Source organism: Diabrotica virgifera, chromosome 2 (genome assembly GCF_917563875.1).
Source record: "Diabrotica virgifera virgifera chromosome 2, PGI_DIABVI_V3a".
Taxonomy (NCBI): Eukaryota; Metazoa; Arthropoda; class Insecta; order Coleoptera; family Chrysomelidae; genus Diabrotica; species Diabrotica virgifera.
This window is the reverse complement of record NC_065444.1, coordinates 69,970,234-69,990,194: the sequence shown is the minus strand read 5'-3', so window position 1 is coordinate 69,990,194 and position 19,961 is coordinate 69,970,234. Positions and strand designations below refer to the sequence as shown.

The following is a 19,961-nucleotide window of genomic DNA, read 5'->3' as shown; positions in this document are numbered from 1 at the left end:
CCCCATATCCAGTATATTAACTTTTATGTAAATTATCTCTTTTTAATTTTCATGCATTTATAATTTAATTTATAAGATCTATTCTAGTGCTGCCGTGTTTGTATTGAACAACTGAAATAAATTAAAAGAATATTATAGCTATACAATAATTGTTTATATTTTTTATGAGATAAAAAGAAATATTTTATGAGACTAAGGTACAGTCTAGAAAGAAGACTAGTAGAAACGAATAAATAGTGTTTTTTAATCAATACCGTTTTTCAATACATATTGATTTTCTACCACACTTTTATTTCTATCATAAAAATTGTCAATTGTAAGATAAACAAGAAATTAATATTTATCCTATTTATCCATCATCCTCAGTCAGCTGACTTGTTTTCTTGAAACGACACTTTGCATACAATATTGGTATTTAAATATCCCGCTCTGTCATTCTTAATCATTTGACCAGTACGAACACAGATATCACGTGGGTAGTTCTAACCAATGAAAACTTGGAATTCATAGCGGTATTTAACGCTTCGTGTAGTAGGCAATCCAAACCACGTGACCTCTGGTTGGCACACAAACTAACAAAGAGGTTATGTTTATATCTATTTTTCAATGATTTTTCATTGTTTATCGTCGTATTTTGGATTCATTTGGATTTCGTTTCCTGTTTTTGTGAACTTTATAAACTTTACCACAATGCAAACTGATTATTTAAGGAAATTATTATTGGAAACTCCAGATGTTGCGAGAAAGGTAGGCGAAACAATTTTTTTTACTGTTCATTTTGCCCCGATATTTATCAATAATGATGAATTTTGCAAGCAATAACATTATTTCTTTTATTGTTCTAGATATTTATTGAAGCTGAAAATAATTGGGGATTTAGATCCATACGCAATTCAGTCAGAATTAGATTTTACAGTAAAGTGCAGTCCATCAAGTTACTATTATAGATATTTATACATATCTGGTGGAGTCTGATATGTCACAGTTGCTACTCTAAGCAGCAGATGAAAGCATACAAAAGCCTTCAGGCACATAAATATTTTACAGCTGGATTTGTTTTGAATGGAGTAAAAATTGTTAATGATTTCCTGATTTCCATATTATTGTGGGAAAGGTATGCCTTTATTTTATTTATTCACCATTAAGAAATATATGGATAACAGTATTAGTGTCTTTTGGATAAATTGGTTTTAAATATTAGATTTATTTACGTTTATATATCTGTATGAAACCAGACATATCATCGTCCTAATCTGTAAACTGCGAACTCCATAATTCTCTGAAAATGATTTATTACTGCCATATATTTGAATTACTGTCATGATTGTTCTAAAATTATATTATATGAATGTCTGATTTTAAATAAAATATTCTCAATCATTGTAAAGAACGCAAATACTCTAATAAAAATAAATTTTTGTAGTTGAAGAATTTCCAAAAAAATAAAATATTTTTTTTAGGTGAAGCATTTCCAAAAATCCAATGCTAAACGACTAAATGCTTGGGTGGGGTGATAGCCAGTTCTGATGACATAGCAAATTCACATTGTATGCGTATGGCCGGTAATAGTGAAGTCTGCAGCCATATTGCAGCAATCCTATTTTTAGCTTAGTATGCTCAGGGCAAGACAGACGAAGAACCCAACGTATGTACATATGTTACAGCTACATGGTTTGGAGATAGCAACATATGCATTCTCTGATGAAAAACTAATGAGTTTTGAAACTGTTCGGTCAGAGTGCTTGTTGCGCTCACTAAACAAATTGAAATATAAGATGGCTTTGGCATTGTGTTGCAGCGATATGAAAATGGTTATTCATTTTTAATTATAATGTACTTCTTCATCATGAGTAATTATGTATTGGTCTTTTAAATGTGTATTTATTTTTGTAATTAGTATCAACTTGTAATAATAATATTCATTTATCGTTTAAGGTATGACTATGTTTTGACTCTAAAATAAATGGTTTAAAAATCGAATCCTGCCTCTTTCTGTTAGTAACTACCCATGGATATCACAAATTGTGCTTACTGATAGGTTTGTTCGTAGAACGATCAGCAACTCTTGCCAACCATCAGACACATGTGCATTCGTAGTCTATGAATGCTAACTATTAACTGCACAATGCTAACTGTTAACTGCTCATGCATCTGATGGTTGGCAGCAGTTGCTAATCGTTTGTGTCGTACTATGAACAAACCTATTAGGTCTGGATCCCGTGTACCAAAAAAATTGATTAATAGCAAGCTGAACATTTGTTAATAGCTTAACGGTGTCCAGTTGGACAAACTTTGATGTATTGTGACACTGGAACAGGGGTAGTTTTAATTGTGAAACAGTTTGGAAACTCAGATTTGGAACATCAGATTACAAAAACATCCCATATATTTTGTCGGACAGAACATCCAATTGATCTGTTATCCTTTCATTAAATTCTCATGCAAAAATCAGACTGCTATTACTAACCAACATGATTCCTGTAGTTTGACATGGTCTTCGTGTTCTACTCATTAAAATGCCCAGTTGGTGATTTTTTCACCAGCCTGGTTTTTGCATGAGAGTTTAATGAATTGGTAGCAAATCAATTGGAAGTTTTATCTGACAAATTACATAAACATTTTCGTAGTTTGACGTTCCAAATTTTTAACCTGTTCCACAGTTAAAACTTCCAGTGTTCCCGTACATCAAAGTTTGTCGGACTAGACACCATTAAGCTATTAATAAATTTTCAGCTTGCTATTAATCAACTTTTTTTTGGTACGCGGGATCCAGGTCTATATGGAATAAATAAATAACAAAACAAATTCCCTGTCAAAACTGCATTTATTTTGAATAGAATGAAAAACAAAATAATATTGTTTTAACAAAATAGGGGATAAATGTTAAAATTTAGTACTATTAATAAAGTTTGTCACATTGGCCTAAAAATGAATGTCACTAGTTACGTTAGTGTCACATATAAATAATTGTAATAATATTAATAAAAACCATAATTCCTAGCATGAGTGCGTCCTGTTATTTGACAATTTAGTTAGGTGAGGAAACATAAATGAGTTTCTAATACGGCTTTTCATCGATTGTCATTTGTTTCGAGCTTCTGTCAGATGTTGTATAATCTGTGTATAATATTACTATACACGGATTATATGACAGAAGCTCAAAACAAATGACTTTGAATGAAAAGCCCTATAGAGGGAACACGAAAAAAATTAACATTATCCGATCAGCTCGACTTCCACAGTTCACTACTATACAGATTACAGGCATGTTCTCAGCACTTAAAATCACTACAAACGAAAAGTTTATAAAATAATCAATCTAATGAATGTCTTTAAATACTATATTAAGCTCAAAATCACGACAAAAAACAAATTAAAATTAACATTATTCTGATCAGTTGGACTTCCACAGTTCACTACTATACAAGTCACAGGCATGTTGTCAGCACTCAAAATCACCAAAAACGTAAAGTTTATAAAATAATTAATCTAATGAATGTCTTTAAATACTATATTAAGCTCAAAAACACGACAAAAAACAAATTAAAATTAACATTATTCTGATCAGTTGGACTTGCACAGTTCACTATTATACAAGTGACAGGCATGTTGTCAGCACTCAAAACCACCAAGAACGTAAAGTTTATAAAATAATTAATCTAATGAATGTCTTTAAATACTATATTAGCTCAAAATCAGGACAAAAAACAAATTAAAATTAACATTATCCCGATCAGTTGGACTTCCACAGTTCACTAATATACAAGTCACAGGCATGTTGTCAGCACTCAAAATCACCAAAAATGTAAAGTTTATAAAATAATTAATCTAATGAATGTCTTTAAATACTATACTACCTCAAAATCACGACAAAAAACAAATAAGAAAAATCAATAATTACATTGAGTTTAGGTTAAGAACAGTTTTGTGTGCCAACCAAAGATCACGTGATTTAACTTTGACAGGTCGATGGATTCCCTAATTGACCATTCCAAATCACGTGATATAATATGGCCGGCAGTGGGCAAAAATTTAATAATATAGAGTTTACATCAGTTTTTGTAAAGAATATCCTGTTTGGTTTTGTTTTTTATTGTTAATTGTGCACCGAAATTGTGATAGCAAATAAATATAAACTAGTTTATCGCCTACATAACTGAATTATCCCATAGTAGGTATTGACCCAAACTGGTAACTAATATGGGATAATTCAGTTCTGTAGGCGATAAACCACTTCATATTTAATTTGTTATCACAATTTCGCAGATTTTCCTACACAATTAACATAAAAAAAACAACCAAACAGGATTTTCTTTACAAATTAATGTCGATGTAAGGTTAGATTTTGCCCACACCCGGCCATGTTTGACGTTTCATTGGAATGCCTAATTGATTATCAGTTTGATTTTGTATACATAACCTCACTATCGCAGTTTATGTCAATAAATCTTTATTAACGAAAAAGAAAATATTTTTGTTGCACTATAAATTACAGTATAAATTAATAACTAATGAATTCTAACAATTGTATTCGGTTATTATCACTACAAAATAAAATATTCAAGTTTAACAAAATAATCCCATAAGACTCATTGTTAAAACGTCCTACGCCCCACCCCCTCATCTATGGTCCTACGTCCTGACTCACGGTTATTAGCAGGGTTGCCAACGACCGAACGTCGTTTTCTACTAGATTTAGGTATAAAATCTACTAAATTCTACTAGATGGAGGATAAAATCTACCAAAAATTCTACTAAATTATTTGCTCACAAAATGACACTTGACAGCCAAAAAAGAAGAAGAAATGACAGATGACAGCCCAAAAAAGAAGAAGAAATGACAGCTAAAAAAGAAGAAGAAATGGCAGATGACAGGTTATTATATGTTAAAAACAACAAAAACCATGTTTATTTAAAATATAATAATTTTTATATTTACATAAATCACACATAAACAACATAATTGAAACTTCTAAAAAATAACTAAAAAAATGTTAAACACTTATTCTATAGAAAAGTATATCCTCTCTAGGAGAAAGTGGTGAAAACAAGAGAAACAAGTTGATTTAACTAATACCATTGATTAAGAACTACCCTTTTTTTTAAATTCTAATACATTTTGTACATTTAATTTTTTTAACGTCACTTTCTTGTGCTTAACACAGTTTACTATCAAAAATTTTACTTCAAAATTAAGTTAGTTTAACGTTTTGAATTGTAAACTGATTTTAATATAAAATTATAGCTTATTTCCAGTAAAAATAGTGCATTAGAGTTCATTTCTAACTCTCAATAAACCCCTACTGATAAAATGTTGCAAGTCTGCAAGCATTGGCAATTTCATCTGATTGCACATATCACAAAAATATCCTCTCTAAGAAGAAATATGTAGGTAAAAATAAGTTGTATTTAACTGAAAGGATAAGTAGTTATTAAAATGAAATAAAGTGTCTCTATTTATTATAATATGGGTAACATATTCATAAATACAAACAAGGAAATAATAATATTATATTATAAGTGTTGTATCCCATAAGTCATTTTTAGGGAGAATGTGACTTACACGGTTTGACTTCTGAGGCATCCATATGTAAACATGTAAAAGACAACTATAAGTTCTAGGCAAAAAAATATCAAATCGTATATTTTGTACAAAATTCATTTACTTAAACAACATTTACTCAACTACTTAAAATATTTTCAATTTCCTCTAATTCTAAACCTACAATGGTATGTTTGCTGTCTTTTGTAATGTCTTTAAAGGTAGGTATATCGGAATTAAAATAACATTTGTATATATTTTTTTCTCCTTATGAACTTTTATTTACAATCAATTTCTTAAAAGTTTTAAGTAAGTTTGAATGAAATTTTAAGCAAGGAAGGAGGAGCATCCAATGATGCTTCGTCTTATAGGTTTATTTCACTGTTTTATTAAATCTTGTAGCCACGTTCGCTTGAGTCTTCTGTGTATTCGTCCATTGGTAGATATGTTTGATCAGTTCGTTGTCTTGGTTTCTTGTTCGACTTTCATGGTTGGTCACTTTACGCTGTATTTCATGTATTACGAAGGGAATATTCAGATCATTGTGAGATTACTGACATACCAGGGTGCGCCAGTAATTGGTCTAAGGACTTTTGATTGAAATCTCTGTATGGTTGTGATGTGTGTTAATTTAGCACAATCCCAGAGATGGATACCATACATCCTAATTGATTTCAACATGGCTTTGTATAGTAGTAATTTGATATTTAATGACAATTTGGATATCCTACCAAGGAGCCAGTACATTTGTCTGAACTTGAGATCCAACTGCCTGCATTTCATTTAGAGGTGTTTGTTCCATGTTATCCTTTGGTTGATATGCAATCTAAGGTATTTAAGATGCAATGTAAACTAATTTGAATGCACAAATATCATTCTTGAGACGAGACATTGTGGAAAAGTTTAGAATTTGTTAAAATGCTGGATTCAAAAGTAGGAGTTTAATACAAAAGATATATAACATAAATGGTATTAACAATATAAACAGGTTAATACAATAAAACAAAGGTTTAAGTATTTATTTTTTAAATTTTAATACTTTATGCATTGGAATCTATAAAGTTTTGAACTAAGACCAAAAGTATGACACTTTCATTTGCATGCCATCAGCATTTGTTTATTTAAATGTGCTATAAAAAAAACACCATAAATCCAATTCCTTTACTTATTATTTTTTTGTACTTTAAAACAATTTGTTTATTCATACATTTTTGCTAGCTGTGGAAGTTCTTTTAACGGAATGTGATAAAACATACTTTAAATGATACTTCAAATCAAACACCAATATCGTGTACCTATGTATTTATAAATTTATTAACAAACTGCAGTCCAAGAAAAATAATATATTATCAACATTAGCCATTTACAGTAAAACCTCCGTTAACCAAAATAATTGGGGGTAGGCTGTTTTGGATAACAAGAATTTCAGTTAAAAATGACATTGTTTTTGTACTCTTCTTTTATCAAATTACATAGTATTGGAGAGATATAGCTACAAAACATCATTGTCAAAGGGAAACACAAAAGAAAATAGAAGAATTCTTTAAAAAACACTCTAAACATGTTCATTTTCCTTGATTTTATTGCTTTTTGATTAATTTCCTTTATATTGACAAAATTATTGAAACTGTCAGCCATTTCGGTTAAACGATGTTTTGGTTAAAAAGGTTTCGGTTAACGGAGGTTTTACTGTATTTGCCTTAAATGGCAACATTTTAAAACAAACAAACACACATTACACAAAAAGTTGCACTAGACTTTCTCCTGGTTAAAAATGTATAAAGGTACTGCCACAGTTTGTTCGAATTAATAACCGCAGGCTCAGTTGCCAATATTTCAATGTTTTCTCTAAACAACTGCAATATTTGTAAAGCTGCTATTATTGGAACAAAAGGTATGTTGCATTGCATCTCATTTCACATATTAATACGAAAAATCTCTTTAAAATACCAAACCTTCTTTCAATAACAATTGAAGCAATTTATGATTGATTAAAAAGCACTTCAACTGCTGTCGAAGATTCTGCTATGGTGTCATTAATAGGTAGTTGAGAACTGGATATTCCCTAACAATACATTGTCCATAAATTCCCCATTTTATGTGCCCATAATCCATAATATGCAAAAGTATTTGACAACTCCTAAAATAGAGTATTTTTTCTAAATGCACTTCCATAATATTGTAGGATGAGTATTATGGGTTATATTGCTCTTTAAATGACAAAATACTAATTAAATTCAACGTTTTACTCTTTTTCATGATCTTTTTATATACATTACAGGTAACAAAAATAGAATTTTAGCACATTTTAGAGGCTATTTTTATAATTTTTTACAAAAATAAAAATATTTAATGTCATTGTCATTTGTCAAAATAAAAGATTCTGTGTCTAGGTACACGCTAACGTGTACGCAAATAAAAAAGTTAGGTACACGCTTAAACGTCATTAAGTCAGTGACGTCATTATTTAGCGTGTACTATGACTGGGCTTTTTGGTACACGCTAATTTGAGCCGCGTGTATGCTGTGGTATTAAGAAGTATCTGTAAGTATCGCGAGTCTCAGAGTGTGGTTAGAATTTGTCTAATCGCGTTTATGTTTACACTTTAATATTGATTTATAAAGATAAAGAGTTTCCTTATTTTTTACTTGTTTAGTGTTTTTTTAATTAACTATGGAGTGTGGACAATTATTTAGTCCTTTTAATGAGTTTAACAACATTCTAAAACAGTATGAAAAAGATAAAAGACAAAAATGCGTGATTAACGGTAGCAGAAGCAATAAGATAAAATATACGGGGCGATTGGTTAGTGTGATAAAACTCAGTAGATCCGCTAGGCTAGAGTAATAGATAGCAATAAAAGTTAGTAACAAAAATTTTAGCAAACTTTAAGCTTCATATTACAAAATTACTAAAATTAGTTAGAATGTTACAGGGCGTTCGATAATATAGTGACAGACCAAACTTATGTTTTTTAAATGGAACACCCTATATTTTATTTTATGTTCGAAATCTTCTTAACTTTCATATCCATATCACCAAAATATAAAGTTTTATTATGTTATACAGGGTATTTACAAAGTTATAACCAATTTTCTATTAAAATCGTAACAAGTTCAACTCTATAAATAAAAATAAACACCACAGGAAAAATAAACAACAATATAAACTGGTATAATTAACTTACGTATAAAAATTATTTTAGCAGTATTTTTTATATATCATGTTAACTAATATTTATTTTGCTAACCTGAATATATACTTTTATATACATATATGAGTATACATATTGTTTTATTACAATTAAGTTTAAAACATCTGAATAGTTTTGCTTCCCTTCCACTTCCCTTAATAAACATATTTTCTATCAAACAAACAACAAACACTAAACATATCAAAATAGCGTGTACCAAAATATAAAGTCATTGGGCACGCTAAATAATGACGTCACTGGCTTGATGAATTTTAATTCGCGTGTACCTAACTTTTTTATTTGCGTACACGTTAGCGTGTACCTAGACACAGCGACAACCAAAACCTACTAAAATCTACTATATTTTCTACCAGATTCTAAAATCTACTAGATTTAAAATTTTCCCACTAAATCACAAGAAATTCTACTGGATCTAGTAGAAAATCTACTAAATTGGCAACCCTGGTTATTAGACTTTATTACGGTTGTCTTGTCCGACGGTGGTGGGGGAGACTTTTATATTTTTGACTTTAAGTCACAAGAGTTTACATTCCCATATTTTTAAATTATTTTCGATCATTGAATGTGTGTTATTGTGTATATATGTGTATTATTTGTGTTATTATGAAATAATAAGACAAATGGTACACATTTTATCTTATACCGGGTGGCGAATCGTAAAAAGGGCCATAGGAAACTCAATGTAAAGTTCTGAATTGTTGAATTCCTGCTTCCCTAATTATTCTACATCAAAAGTCATGAGAGAATACTTGTAGAGAATTAAAATCTGTATTAAAATCAAAAGTTAAAATTGTTCTACGATTCAAATGCGTTCCAAAATTTTGAAAAATATGATACATTTGCCACAATAGGTATGCGTGTAAAAGTAAGGCCACACGTTACTATTTAACTGACAGTGCTCACACCATTGACTGAATAAAAAAATCTTTATTATTAATCCTTTCTCCGCAACTGAGGGTATCTTATCAACTGTATTGTTTTTAACCCTTAAGTACTAACACCCCGTCTCTCAGACGGCATCGCTTATCGAAAGTGGGATATTTCTATTCTTAGAAAATTTTGAAGGTCACCCGTTTATGACTTTTCAAGTTGGGTTGTGCTTTAGTAGTACTGAATTCGGTAAGTTGCTGCAGGTTTTTATTCGAAAGATATTTAGGCTCAAAGTGTGATTTCCGTCTAATAGACGGGGTGTTAGTATTTGTGCCCAGTTCGTCATTACACATAATGTGCCCCAGTTCGTCAAAAAACATCAAATAAGGAAATAAATACCCTGAGGAAACTCTTTTGAAAGGGTTTTATGGGGTAGAAGACGACATAAGCGAAGTGGAATCAATTTGTGATGAAAATGTTGTCACTGACTACCATTGCTACACTGTACTAAGTGTAGTACCTGTCAGTTTTTTTTTGTTATAACATTTTTTAAAAACCTTATAATTTTCATTTTTCTTGCTATTTGTTTAACTCGATTATAAATTTTTATTAAGATTCTTTAATTTGTTTAATTTTTATCACACTTTTTGTCAGGAATAAAAAATTACACAAACAATCCTTCCATTCTTGTTATAATGTCTTTTATTTTAATAAATACAGAAAAACGAGATTAATTACTGTGTTTTTTAGATAATCAATACCTTCAGTAAGTCATCGAGATAATTTTTTGCATTAAAATGTTTAACAAAAACAGAAATTAGCACTAAAATATTAAACCCGTCTGTCAGGCGGTTAGTTAGTGTTTACGCCATTGATTTAAGATGTTAGTACTTAAGGGTTAAACAATAGATGATAAAATAAAAATATTGACAGTTCAAAAATGTGAACATTATTGCATTGTGTGTTGCCTAAGTTTGGGCTGAAAACTAAAATGTATTACATTTTTACAAAATTTTGGAATATGTTTAATTACGTAGACCAATTTTAACAGTTATTTCCAATACAGATTTCAATCCTCTTCAAATAGTTTCTAATGTCTTTTGATGTAAAAAATTATTAGGGAAGCTGGAATTCAACAGTTCAGAATTTTACAAGTTAATGCAAAACTTTGACGCATGTCAAAATTCTCAATGTGTTTTAATTGTATTCATTTTTTTCGAATCCTGAGAAAACTAATAAATATTTTTGAAAAAATTTAAACTCAGAATGAATGACTACATTATTACCGAGCGCTGAAAGTCCCTGAAAACTTCTATAATGTTTATTTTAATAAGTTACAGGGCTGAAAATAAAAGAGAAGTGTGATAATTTCAAATATTTCATTCAATAGAATCTGCTTGTTTATTCTAAGGGGCTTTCCGCCCTCGGTAATAATGTAATCTTGCATCCTGCGTTTAAATTTTTCTAAAATACTTGGTTTTCTCAGGATTCGAAAAAAATCATATTACGATTCAAGTGACAGTAAACTCTCGTGACGTAATCTCACCCTTAATGTTCATTGGTTAGTCGATTTAGGCAACCGTAGTAATGTCTAAGAACCGTGGTCCTGACTCCTGACAAAATCTGACAGCGTGTCACGTGACTGTAAGTAGAGGGGAGACGCACGGAGCACGCATATTCAACCAGAGATATGTCAAGAATAGATCTGGCTAGGGATATGCTACTCAATGCATCGGGGTGTCCAATTTACATCAACAATAATTGAATAAGAAATTGACAACAAGTTATTCAAGGTCAAATTTGACTTATACAAAACACAATTCTACATCCAATTTTGCCGTGAATAAAAAGAAGATAAAGAAATTTGACAAAATAAAACATATCCAATTGTTCTATTTCATCAAATTCCTTCATTTTCTTTTACAAACCAAACCATACATTTTGTACACGTCAAATTTGGCCTTGAATAACTTTGTCAATTTCTTGTTCAATTTATTGTTGATGTAAAGTGGACATAACGTCGATATCAAGTACGGTGATCTAGCTATCTTTGTCTGTCGTGCGAGTGTGAGCGTATCTACCAAGAGGTGGGAGTAATGGAACGACAGTGGCACAGAGGCAGCAGCCATCATATGCTAGAGAGAGAAAGATTAGCGCCGGTAGAGAGAGATAGATAGACCACCGACCCGAACTGCTCCGCGTTACTCTATTTTTCCGAGTTGGCCAAATCTATGTGTATAAGATCTTTGTATTCAACACGTTTGCAAAGTTCAACTTAATTATTTTATGCTTGCAAAAATGGCGATCGCTTTCCAAACATGTTTGACGTTAGCAAGTCGTTCAGAAGCATAAAGCGCAAACTGATTGCCAGCATTTGCATCTGGTGAACGCGCCCATCTGGTGTATATTAATATTATACACGGATTATACGACATTTGACAGAAGCTCGAATCAAATGACAATCGATGAAAAGCCCTATAAAGTAAAGGTGGCTGTGAATGTCGATGTAAACATATTTGCCCTCCTCCGGCCATTCTGACAGTTCCTTGGAATGCCTATAACTGGAGAGCGGAATATACCTAGCCTAGTCTATGGTTATTATGTCTATGGTATGGCACTGTCCACAAGGTAGAGCTAAAGTTCTTATGGAAATCCAACGTTGCCAGTTGATCTTGAGAAAACTGTCATCTGTCATTAGTGTCATTTATGAAAAGTGATTTATTTTTTATTTTTTGCTTGCCTTGTTTTCTGTTTTGTTACCCTTGCCAGCACAAACCATACATACTCATAGACGTTTCACGTAAATTATCAAGGTCAAGACAGCAAATTAGTTACCATTCCAATCCAGAGATGTCGCTGTCAGTCAATTCTCTTGTCATATTTAACAACTGACAGTTGACAATTAAATTAATTTGTTATTTATTTTTTATTTTACAGTTTGTGGCTTAATTATTTTATTATAGTGGTGCTACGTTTTTAATTAGATTTAATCACAATTTTAATAAGTGTATTAACCTCCTCTCCATTTTTATGAGTAGAATTTTTAGTTTACATTGATCATCCCGTATTGTGTTTCTCCACATTAAAAAAAAACAATATAATAGATCCTGAAACAGTTTATTCCAATAGACAAGTGTGTCATCAACATTACGGACCTACATATTTTTGGAAGTTTGTAAAAGATTATAAGGTAATATTTATCTAAACAATCATCCTATGTACAAGATTCTTTCAAAAATTTTCATTCAACTCGATACACATCAGTGCTTTCACGTGACACATAGCAGTAGTGTTTAGCATTTTGAAAACACATTGGAATATTTGAAGTTTTCAGTAAAATATGGAATAAAACATTGAATTGTCTTTCTGTTGTTTTAATTTCCTGCGAAATTTCATCAAAAATCCCGCAAAATTTATAATTTGAAATTCTCACGTAACTAAAATTTGTCAATTTAGTTCCCATTCCAATCAAGAGATGGCGTTAATTCGATCCGAAAGATTAACATGGTCGTGAAACGTCTATAAGTATGTATGGTTTGTGCTTGCCAGTGTATTTTATTTTAGTTGCTTTTTGAGTTTTTTTATTAAGGGTTTAGGCGCAAAATTTCGGCTCCAATGCTTTTTAAATGCATTAATTTTTTGCGAATACTGAGAAAACTAATAAATATTGTTGAAAATTTTAAACACAGAATGAAAGATTACATTATTACCGAGGGCTGAAAGTCCCTTAGAATAAATAAATTTTTTTAATGAGATACATTAAGTATTTAAAATTAAAAATCGCATTTTCTGTTTTTTTTTCACAACTGTAACTTATTAAAATAAACATTATGGAAGTTTTCAGGGACTTTCGGCCCTCGGTGATAATGTAATCTTTCATTCTGCCCTTAAATTTTTCAAAAATACTTATTACTTTTCTCAGAATTAAAAAAAATGAATGCATTTAAAAAGCATTAGAGACGAAATTTTGCGCCTACGCCCTTAATGGCATAGACATTAGTCATTCAGTCAGTTGTAATAACAAATATACAATCCTATCCTTAATACAATACAATAATAATAATCCCATACAATACTGGTACAATAAAGGACAGTAAAATGGATATCGGATAAGATGTACATTTAGGATAAAAAAAGGATTCAAATCTAAACTGAAATGATAAAAAATTTCATGCTCGCATACAAATCTTATGGAAATGTGCATGTGTCTGACAAGAAATCTATAATTTATATTTTTGTTGTGAGCCCGTAGCCAGCAGACTGGATATTGAATGGTGCATGTATATTAAGTTTGATTAAATTTTTATAGAGGCAGTTTAAATGCTGTTAAAACTTAGTGCCTACATTCAAAAAAGATATGATCAAGATCACCCTGTTTCCTGCAATGTTTGCAATTATCGTCTTCAATTACATTTATTTTAAATAAATGAGTTACCTATATTGCTTTTTGAGTTATATTTCAGGTATTAAGAGTAACTAGGTTTTTTATATAAAAAAATTTAGATGAAGTCTAAGACGAAGACGAAATTTAGGATGAAGTCTCTGACAATATTAGAATAGCTCGCTTTGGAAAGAAAAATAAAAATGGGCACCATCCATTTAAAGTGTTCTTATCTTCAACTGAAAATGTTCAGACAGCAGACATGCAGTTCTTAAACAGAAACACATTGACCATGCTAAAACCATCTTTATCAGCATTGATCAGACCCCTAATAAAGGGAAGGTACTTGAATCTGTATATCAAATTTGAGCTTTTGTCTCCTCAGGAAGCAGGGGACAGAACCTGTCGATACGGTATTATAATATCCCAAAGGTAATTCAAAAAACCTCTAAGCCACAATGACTTGGGCAAGCTCTCCATTTTTATTGAAAATGGTAGAGGACTTCGGACTAAATTAACAACTCTGACTCTAAATGTTTCTAACAGCTACTTTGATGTGATCATATTTACTGAAACATGGTTAACACCTGATACAAGCGATGCTGAAATTGGTTTATTTAATTACGATATCTACAGCATCTAGCGATGCTAAAATTGGTTTATTTAATTACGATATCTACACACAAGACCTGACACAAGAATCCATTAATTTCGACAGTGGAGGTGGTGTTTTAATAGCTGTTAAAGAAGTTTTATCCCATCAGATGTTTCTGCTGGACAGGTGTTTGTTCAAATGAACAACAAAAATCATATTGACACCAAATGAGGATGCTATAATGGTAGATAGACTTTTTTATAAAAAATGAATGCATTGAGAAGAAAATTGAAATAATAAGACTTGCTTCAGCAAGTGTAAACATTGAAAGAACTATACAATGGCTAAAATCTTTAAAAATCAAAGTACAAGTTACTTTATTCCTATTAAATAGTTTCCTTATATGAACTTATATAAATATTATTTGAGGTATTGTTAATCTTTTTATAACAATACTTAGTAATGATAAAAATTAATTTATGTGTACAGTAGAACCCTGATTGTCCGTGCTCCTCGGGGTCAGATGTGGCATGGATAATTGAAATTTATTTCTTATATAATAATATAATACATATATACGTATATACATACATATGTACCTACCATAAAAAGATAATAGAAAAAATGAATCTTTCATTACGAGTCTTCTTCTTGGCTTATAGAGTTTCCGTCGAGTGAATTAAGGTGACGCTATTTTGATAAAACCTCAAAAATGCAACTTCAGTATTAGAAAACCATAGCACGGATAATCAGGGTTCTACTGTATATATTATCTGAATTCACAGATGATATGAGTGTAGTCAAGTGTGAATATTCTTTTCAAGTAAAAGTACCTATAAGAAATAAAACAATCTTTTAAAACAAGTTTTTTACTTATATAATTGGAATAAAACTGATAATACATTGTAAAAATATACCTCTACCAAAATTTTTAACATTTCTTGTATAAATTCTACATCAAATGGTACTTTAATAAGAAGTGTGGACTTATCAAATGGACAAAAAACTACAAAATAACATATTTGTAGTCCTGTAAGTAGCAATTGCACTTGTCCATAAATACATATGATTTTTCTTTAACATAATATTGTTTTCCCTCAATTATGCATAAATATTTAAGGTCACGTAAAATTGATTGCACAGATTTTGTTTTACCTGCCAGAGGACAGTTTATTTCTAGACATTTTCCGGAAACAATTCCATTGACACTGCCAGTCATACTTAGAGTTATTTTTTCATACATATTTAAAGCAACTGATTCATAATTTTTTCCCACGGAAGGGTACAGGATTTTCTTTAAAATTGGAATTATACAATTGGTTGACTTTAAGTGGCCAACTTAGGCTTTTATTTTTATCATAAGTAAATAAATGGCAATAAATTGTCCCAGTTACTTGCAGTCACGTCAGCTTTTTTCATGCTTCTCCAGTTTGGTTTAGCATAGCTAAAGATATTTCAACAGAGTTACTGCAGCTTACTTCAACATTATTTGAGTAAAATAGAGCTTAATCATAATTTAGTACAATATCAGTAGCCCATTTATCAGCAGACTGGTAGGACTTTATTTTTAACTATGTTGTATTATTGTTTTTGAAATTATCCCCACTGTTGTTTGATGTCTGTGGTGCTTAATTTTTTCAAATTTTCCATGGTATGCCTGTAAGCAATAAAAAAGAATTATAAACAAAGTTGCAGGGAAATGGTTCTTTTATCAAACCATTATGTAATCACTTATCGAAAAATATATAGTAATGTGCCAATTATATGTTTGCATTTACCTGAATTTCCAGCTTTACATGTACAATTACATCGGTACAAACATTTTTAATATCAATCATTTCAATTTAAAATTATAATGGTTTTTGGTGGGGTTGTCCTTTCAAATTGCCCGTTTGAAGGCACAATCACTGCGGTTTTCCCACTAGATGATAATATTTCACAAGTAATAATACGGTTGGAATCTAAAATTGCTTTCCTTTCTACTAACTACTAAGGTTCTTTTTCTTTTAAAATGTGTTTAAAATATCCTTATCCTATCAAAAGTTGTCAACAACATAACCAAACATAACAAAGCTCATCAGACCTTAGACAAGGAAAGAGAGCATCAGACAATGACAATTGACAGTAATTGATAGACGTCTCTTCTCATATTTGAAGATGTGGCAACAATGGATTTCCATAAGAACTTTAGCTCTTCCTCTGTCCACATGTCATATGTCATAGCCCCTCCATGTCAAAACTGTCAACGCTGTCAACCGTCCCAGCCCCGCCATTGTTTATTGTTGAAATTTTTATTTTTTTAATTATTGGAAATTGGTTTATTAGCTATGGAAGATAAAAGTGAAATCAAGAAAGAGTTTACTGAATATGACCAAACATGTATAGAAGGTCATCTATCGCCATCAGTAGGTCTCAAAAACTTTAAAAATGAACCAAAGGAAGATCATCCAGGTGAGACTAGAAGTAATAAAAATAAATATAATGCTAAATTATTATTATTAGTTATATATTATAATAATATTAACATTAAATTTGTTTATTAGCTATAGAAGTTAAAGTTGAAAAGGGAGAGGTTGCAGAATATGACCAAAGAGCATTACATAATCTGTCTACATCAATAGATCTTACACATTTTAAAAATGAACCCAAGGGAGATCACCCAGGTGAAGTTAAATTATTATTATAGTTATATTTAGGACATGTTATGCAGACATGCATGATTCAACCTTCTTCTTTCTTCTTCTTCATCTAGCCATTCACATCCACATCTGAACATAGGCCTCTTCAAGCAGTGCCGGATTTACCACTAGGCCGCGGCCTAGGGCCGCAAGCAAAAGGGGGCCGCAGCGTTTTGTAAAAAAAATCTTTTTTGGTAAAAAAATTTTTACTAATTGAATTGAAATCGGTAAATAATTTTTCAAATAAGAGAATGGCTATTCTACTAAACACTTGTACATGGTACGATATATTTTACAATGTTTTGACAAGAGTAGCAAAACATTGCAAAAACTGCTACAGACTTGAATGTGACTTGCAACATACAAATCTCTAAAGGAGTACTCATTGAGTCTGAGAGACAACTTTGATTTCTATGAAAAAAGAGGAAAAGAGTTGTCTAAAAATGAAACCTATATTCTTAAAATAAAAAGACGCCCGAAAAAAGCTCTCCTTGGCTAAGACAAAGAAGATGAGTCCACTGAACCCCACTTTAATTAATGGCAAAGAAGACTTAAAGATTAATACATTCAATGTTGTAATTGACGCGCTTTATTCGGAATTGAATGAAAAGTCCAAAGTTTATTTCAGTCTTAATGAAAAATTTGGATTTTTAAACAACTTATCGTCAATTCCAATGAAGAAATCAGGGTAAAAGTTTCTATTTTGACTAAAAAGTATCGAATCGACATAGATGATGACTTTGGAGAAGAGTGTGTACAGTTTAAAGGCTTTGTTTTGGACACTTTTGGAGTATCTGAAACTCATTCATGAAAAACAGTTAACAACATTATTTCCGAATATGGACACGACTTTGTGCATTTTACTATGAGTGATGACATCTAATGCATCTGGAGAAAGACCATTCAGCGTATTAAAAAGAATCAAAAACTACTTGAGGAACTCGACTTCTGACGAAGATTCTAATTCTAGATTGTCTAGTTTGGCTAGTTTTGTTTCAAATACTGAGCTTTTTCAAGCCTTAGACTTTTATTAATTTGCAGCCAAAAAAGCTAGAAAAGTGAGTGTTTAGACTTTACATATGATATTTATTATGAGTATGGAGTGGAGTGAGTGTCAATGTTAATCACTAATCCAACTTTATACAAATTAAGAATTTAAGAACATGACATTGACGTTTTTCAGTATAAGAGAATAATGAATTGAACGATCTAGAGGTTTATTTGTTGTATTCTTATGCCTGGTTATACCAACAGATCTTAAGCTTAAGGCGTGCATTAAAGAAACATATGCGTTGCACCATTGAGTCTTAGATCAATTTTCAGCTTGCTGCAATGGATTGTCATGTGGATTGCATTGATAAGAATTCAAAATTATGGTGCAACATATGTGACACTTAAATGGGCCCTATCTATAGGCTGAGCTGGGTTAAGCTGGATCTTAAGATTTGTTTGTGCAACCAGGCATTAATATTTTTATTTTTCAGTACCGTAGCCTATTAATTACTAGTACAGTTCATATTATTTTGCTTGTTCTTTTACTTATAATGTCTTTTCAACACGGCTTTTTTCGTCTTTTGTTGTCATCTGTACCCTCATCCCTCAGAATGAAACAAATGGTATTTAATTTTAACAATTAACTACAATACTAATTAATAATATAATAATTTTAGCAATATTAATAATTTTACAAATAACTGCTGTTTGCTAACATTTTTAATTATATATTTTCTATCTTCTTCTTAAGGTGCCTTCTCCATTACTGAAGGTTGGCTATAACTGCCTATAACTACAGCAAATTGCTCTCTATCTATCTTGAGAGGTTCTTAGTATCGAATGTGTGTCCATACCTGTCTAGTCTCTCACGTTCTTCAGTCAGGAGCATTTTCTTCTTCCTGAATCTCTTCTTCTTTCCACTTTCCCTTCCATTATGAGTCGTAAAAAGTTGTATCTTTCTCCTCTGTGTATTATGTCTAGATAACTCGTTTTTCGGTTTTTTACAATATTTAGGAGTTCTCTCTCAGTCTCCATTCTTCTCAGCACCTCGTTGTTGGTCACGTGATCTGTCCAAGAGATCTTCAGCATCCTTCGAAAAACCAACATCTCTTCTATAAATATAGAATTCTTTCTATAAATTTCCTTTTTCGAAATTTCTATAAATATATAGAAATTGTTAGAGCTGTTTTGGGGTTTTAGCCAAATTTGCAAACCAAGATTATTTAATTAGTGAATACATTTCAACCTATTTATGTCCGTATTCAAATAGAACATTAGAGGTATTTCTATTCATTTATGTTATACTTTGTATTACGAAATTTAAAAAGTAAAATTAAAATAAAAGTTTTAATTATTACTATTATTATTAAGTCTTTGTGCTTTAATTACATAATCGTGAAGTTATCAGGGGCCGCTCGGGGTAATTTGGCCTAGGGCCGCAAGTACCCTAAATCCGTCACTGTCTTCAAGGCTTCCTTTTCATTGTTTTTAATTGTATGCTACTTGTAGCTAATTTTTCCCGGCAGTCCGTTTCAGATACTTAGATCTACAGACCGGGCGCGTCTCGTAAATTGCATGACTTTGCGCAATCGTACTTGAGACACTGTGTCAGGTGAGGTGTTTGAAAATTTGAGTACTGTAACAATTGCATTTTTTTAAGGTAACACACACTTTAACTTTATTATGAA

The 19,961-nt window shown here is 31.1% G+C and overlaps 1 protein-coding gene and 2 long non-coding RNA genes across 4 annotated transcripts in view; 2 read left to right on the top strand and 1 right to left on the bottom strand.

The window, feature by feature from the left end:
- The first annotated feature begins 329 nt into the window (after positions 1-329).
- LOC126880085 (uncharacterized) lies at positions 330-1,980 on the top strand. Its single transcript, XR_007696401.1, has 3 exons — positions 330-747; positions 846-1,114; positions 1,461-1,980. It is a non-coding gene; the product is annotated as an uncharacterized LOC126880085 (long non-coding RNA).
- Positions 1,981-15,455: 13,475 nt separating this feature from the next.
- On the bottom strand, positions 15,456-16,677 carry LOC114343409 (uncharacterized). Its single transcript, XR_003654539.2, has 2 exons — positions 16,381-16,677; positions 15,456-16,259 (listed from the first exon to the last, which is right to left on the bottom strand). It is a non-coding gene; the product is annotated as an uncharacterized LOC114343409 (long non-coding RNA).
- Positions 16,678-16,816: 139 nt separating this feature from the next.
- LOC114343407 (zinc finger protein 235-like) overlaps positions 16,817-19,961 on the top strand; it is a 31,000-nt gene continuing 27,855 nt past the window's right edge. Inside the window, exons 1-2 of one of the 2 annotated variants that reach the window (XM_050643753.1) lie at positions 16,818-17,053; positions 17,146-17,265. In XM_050643753.1, the coding sequence (XP_050499710.1) occupies positions 16,930-17,053; positions 17,146-17,265 (244 nt within the window). In that variant the 5' untranslated portion in view covers positions 16,818-16,929. Of the gene's footprint in view, positions 17,054-17,145; positions 17,266-19,961 lie in introns of both variants that reach the window. The other variant, XM_050643754.1, reaches the window with a different exon arrangement.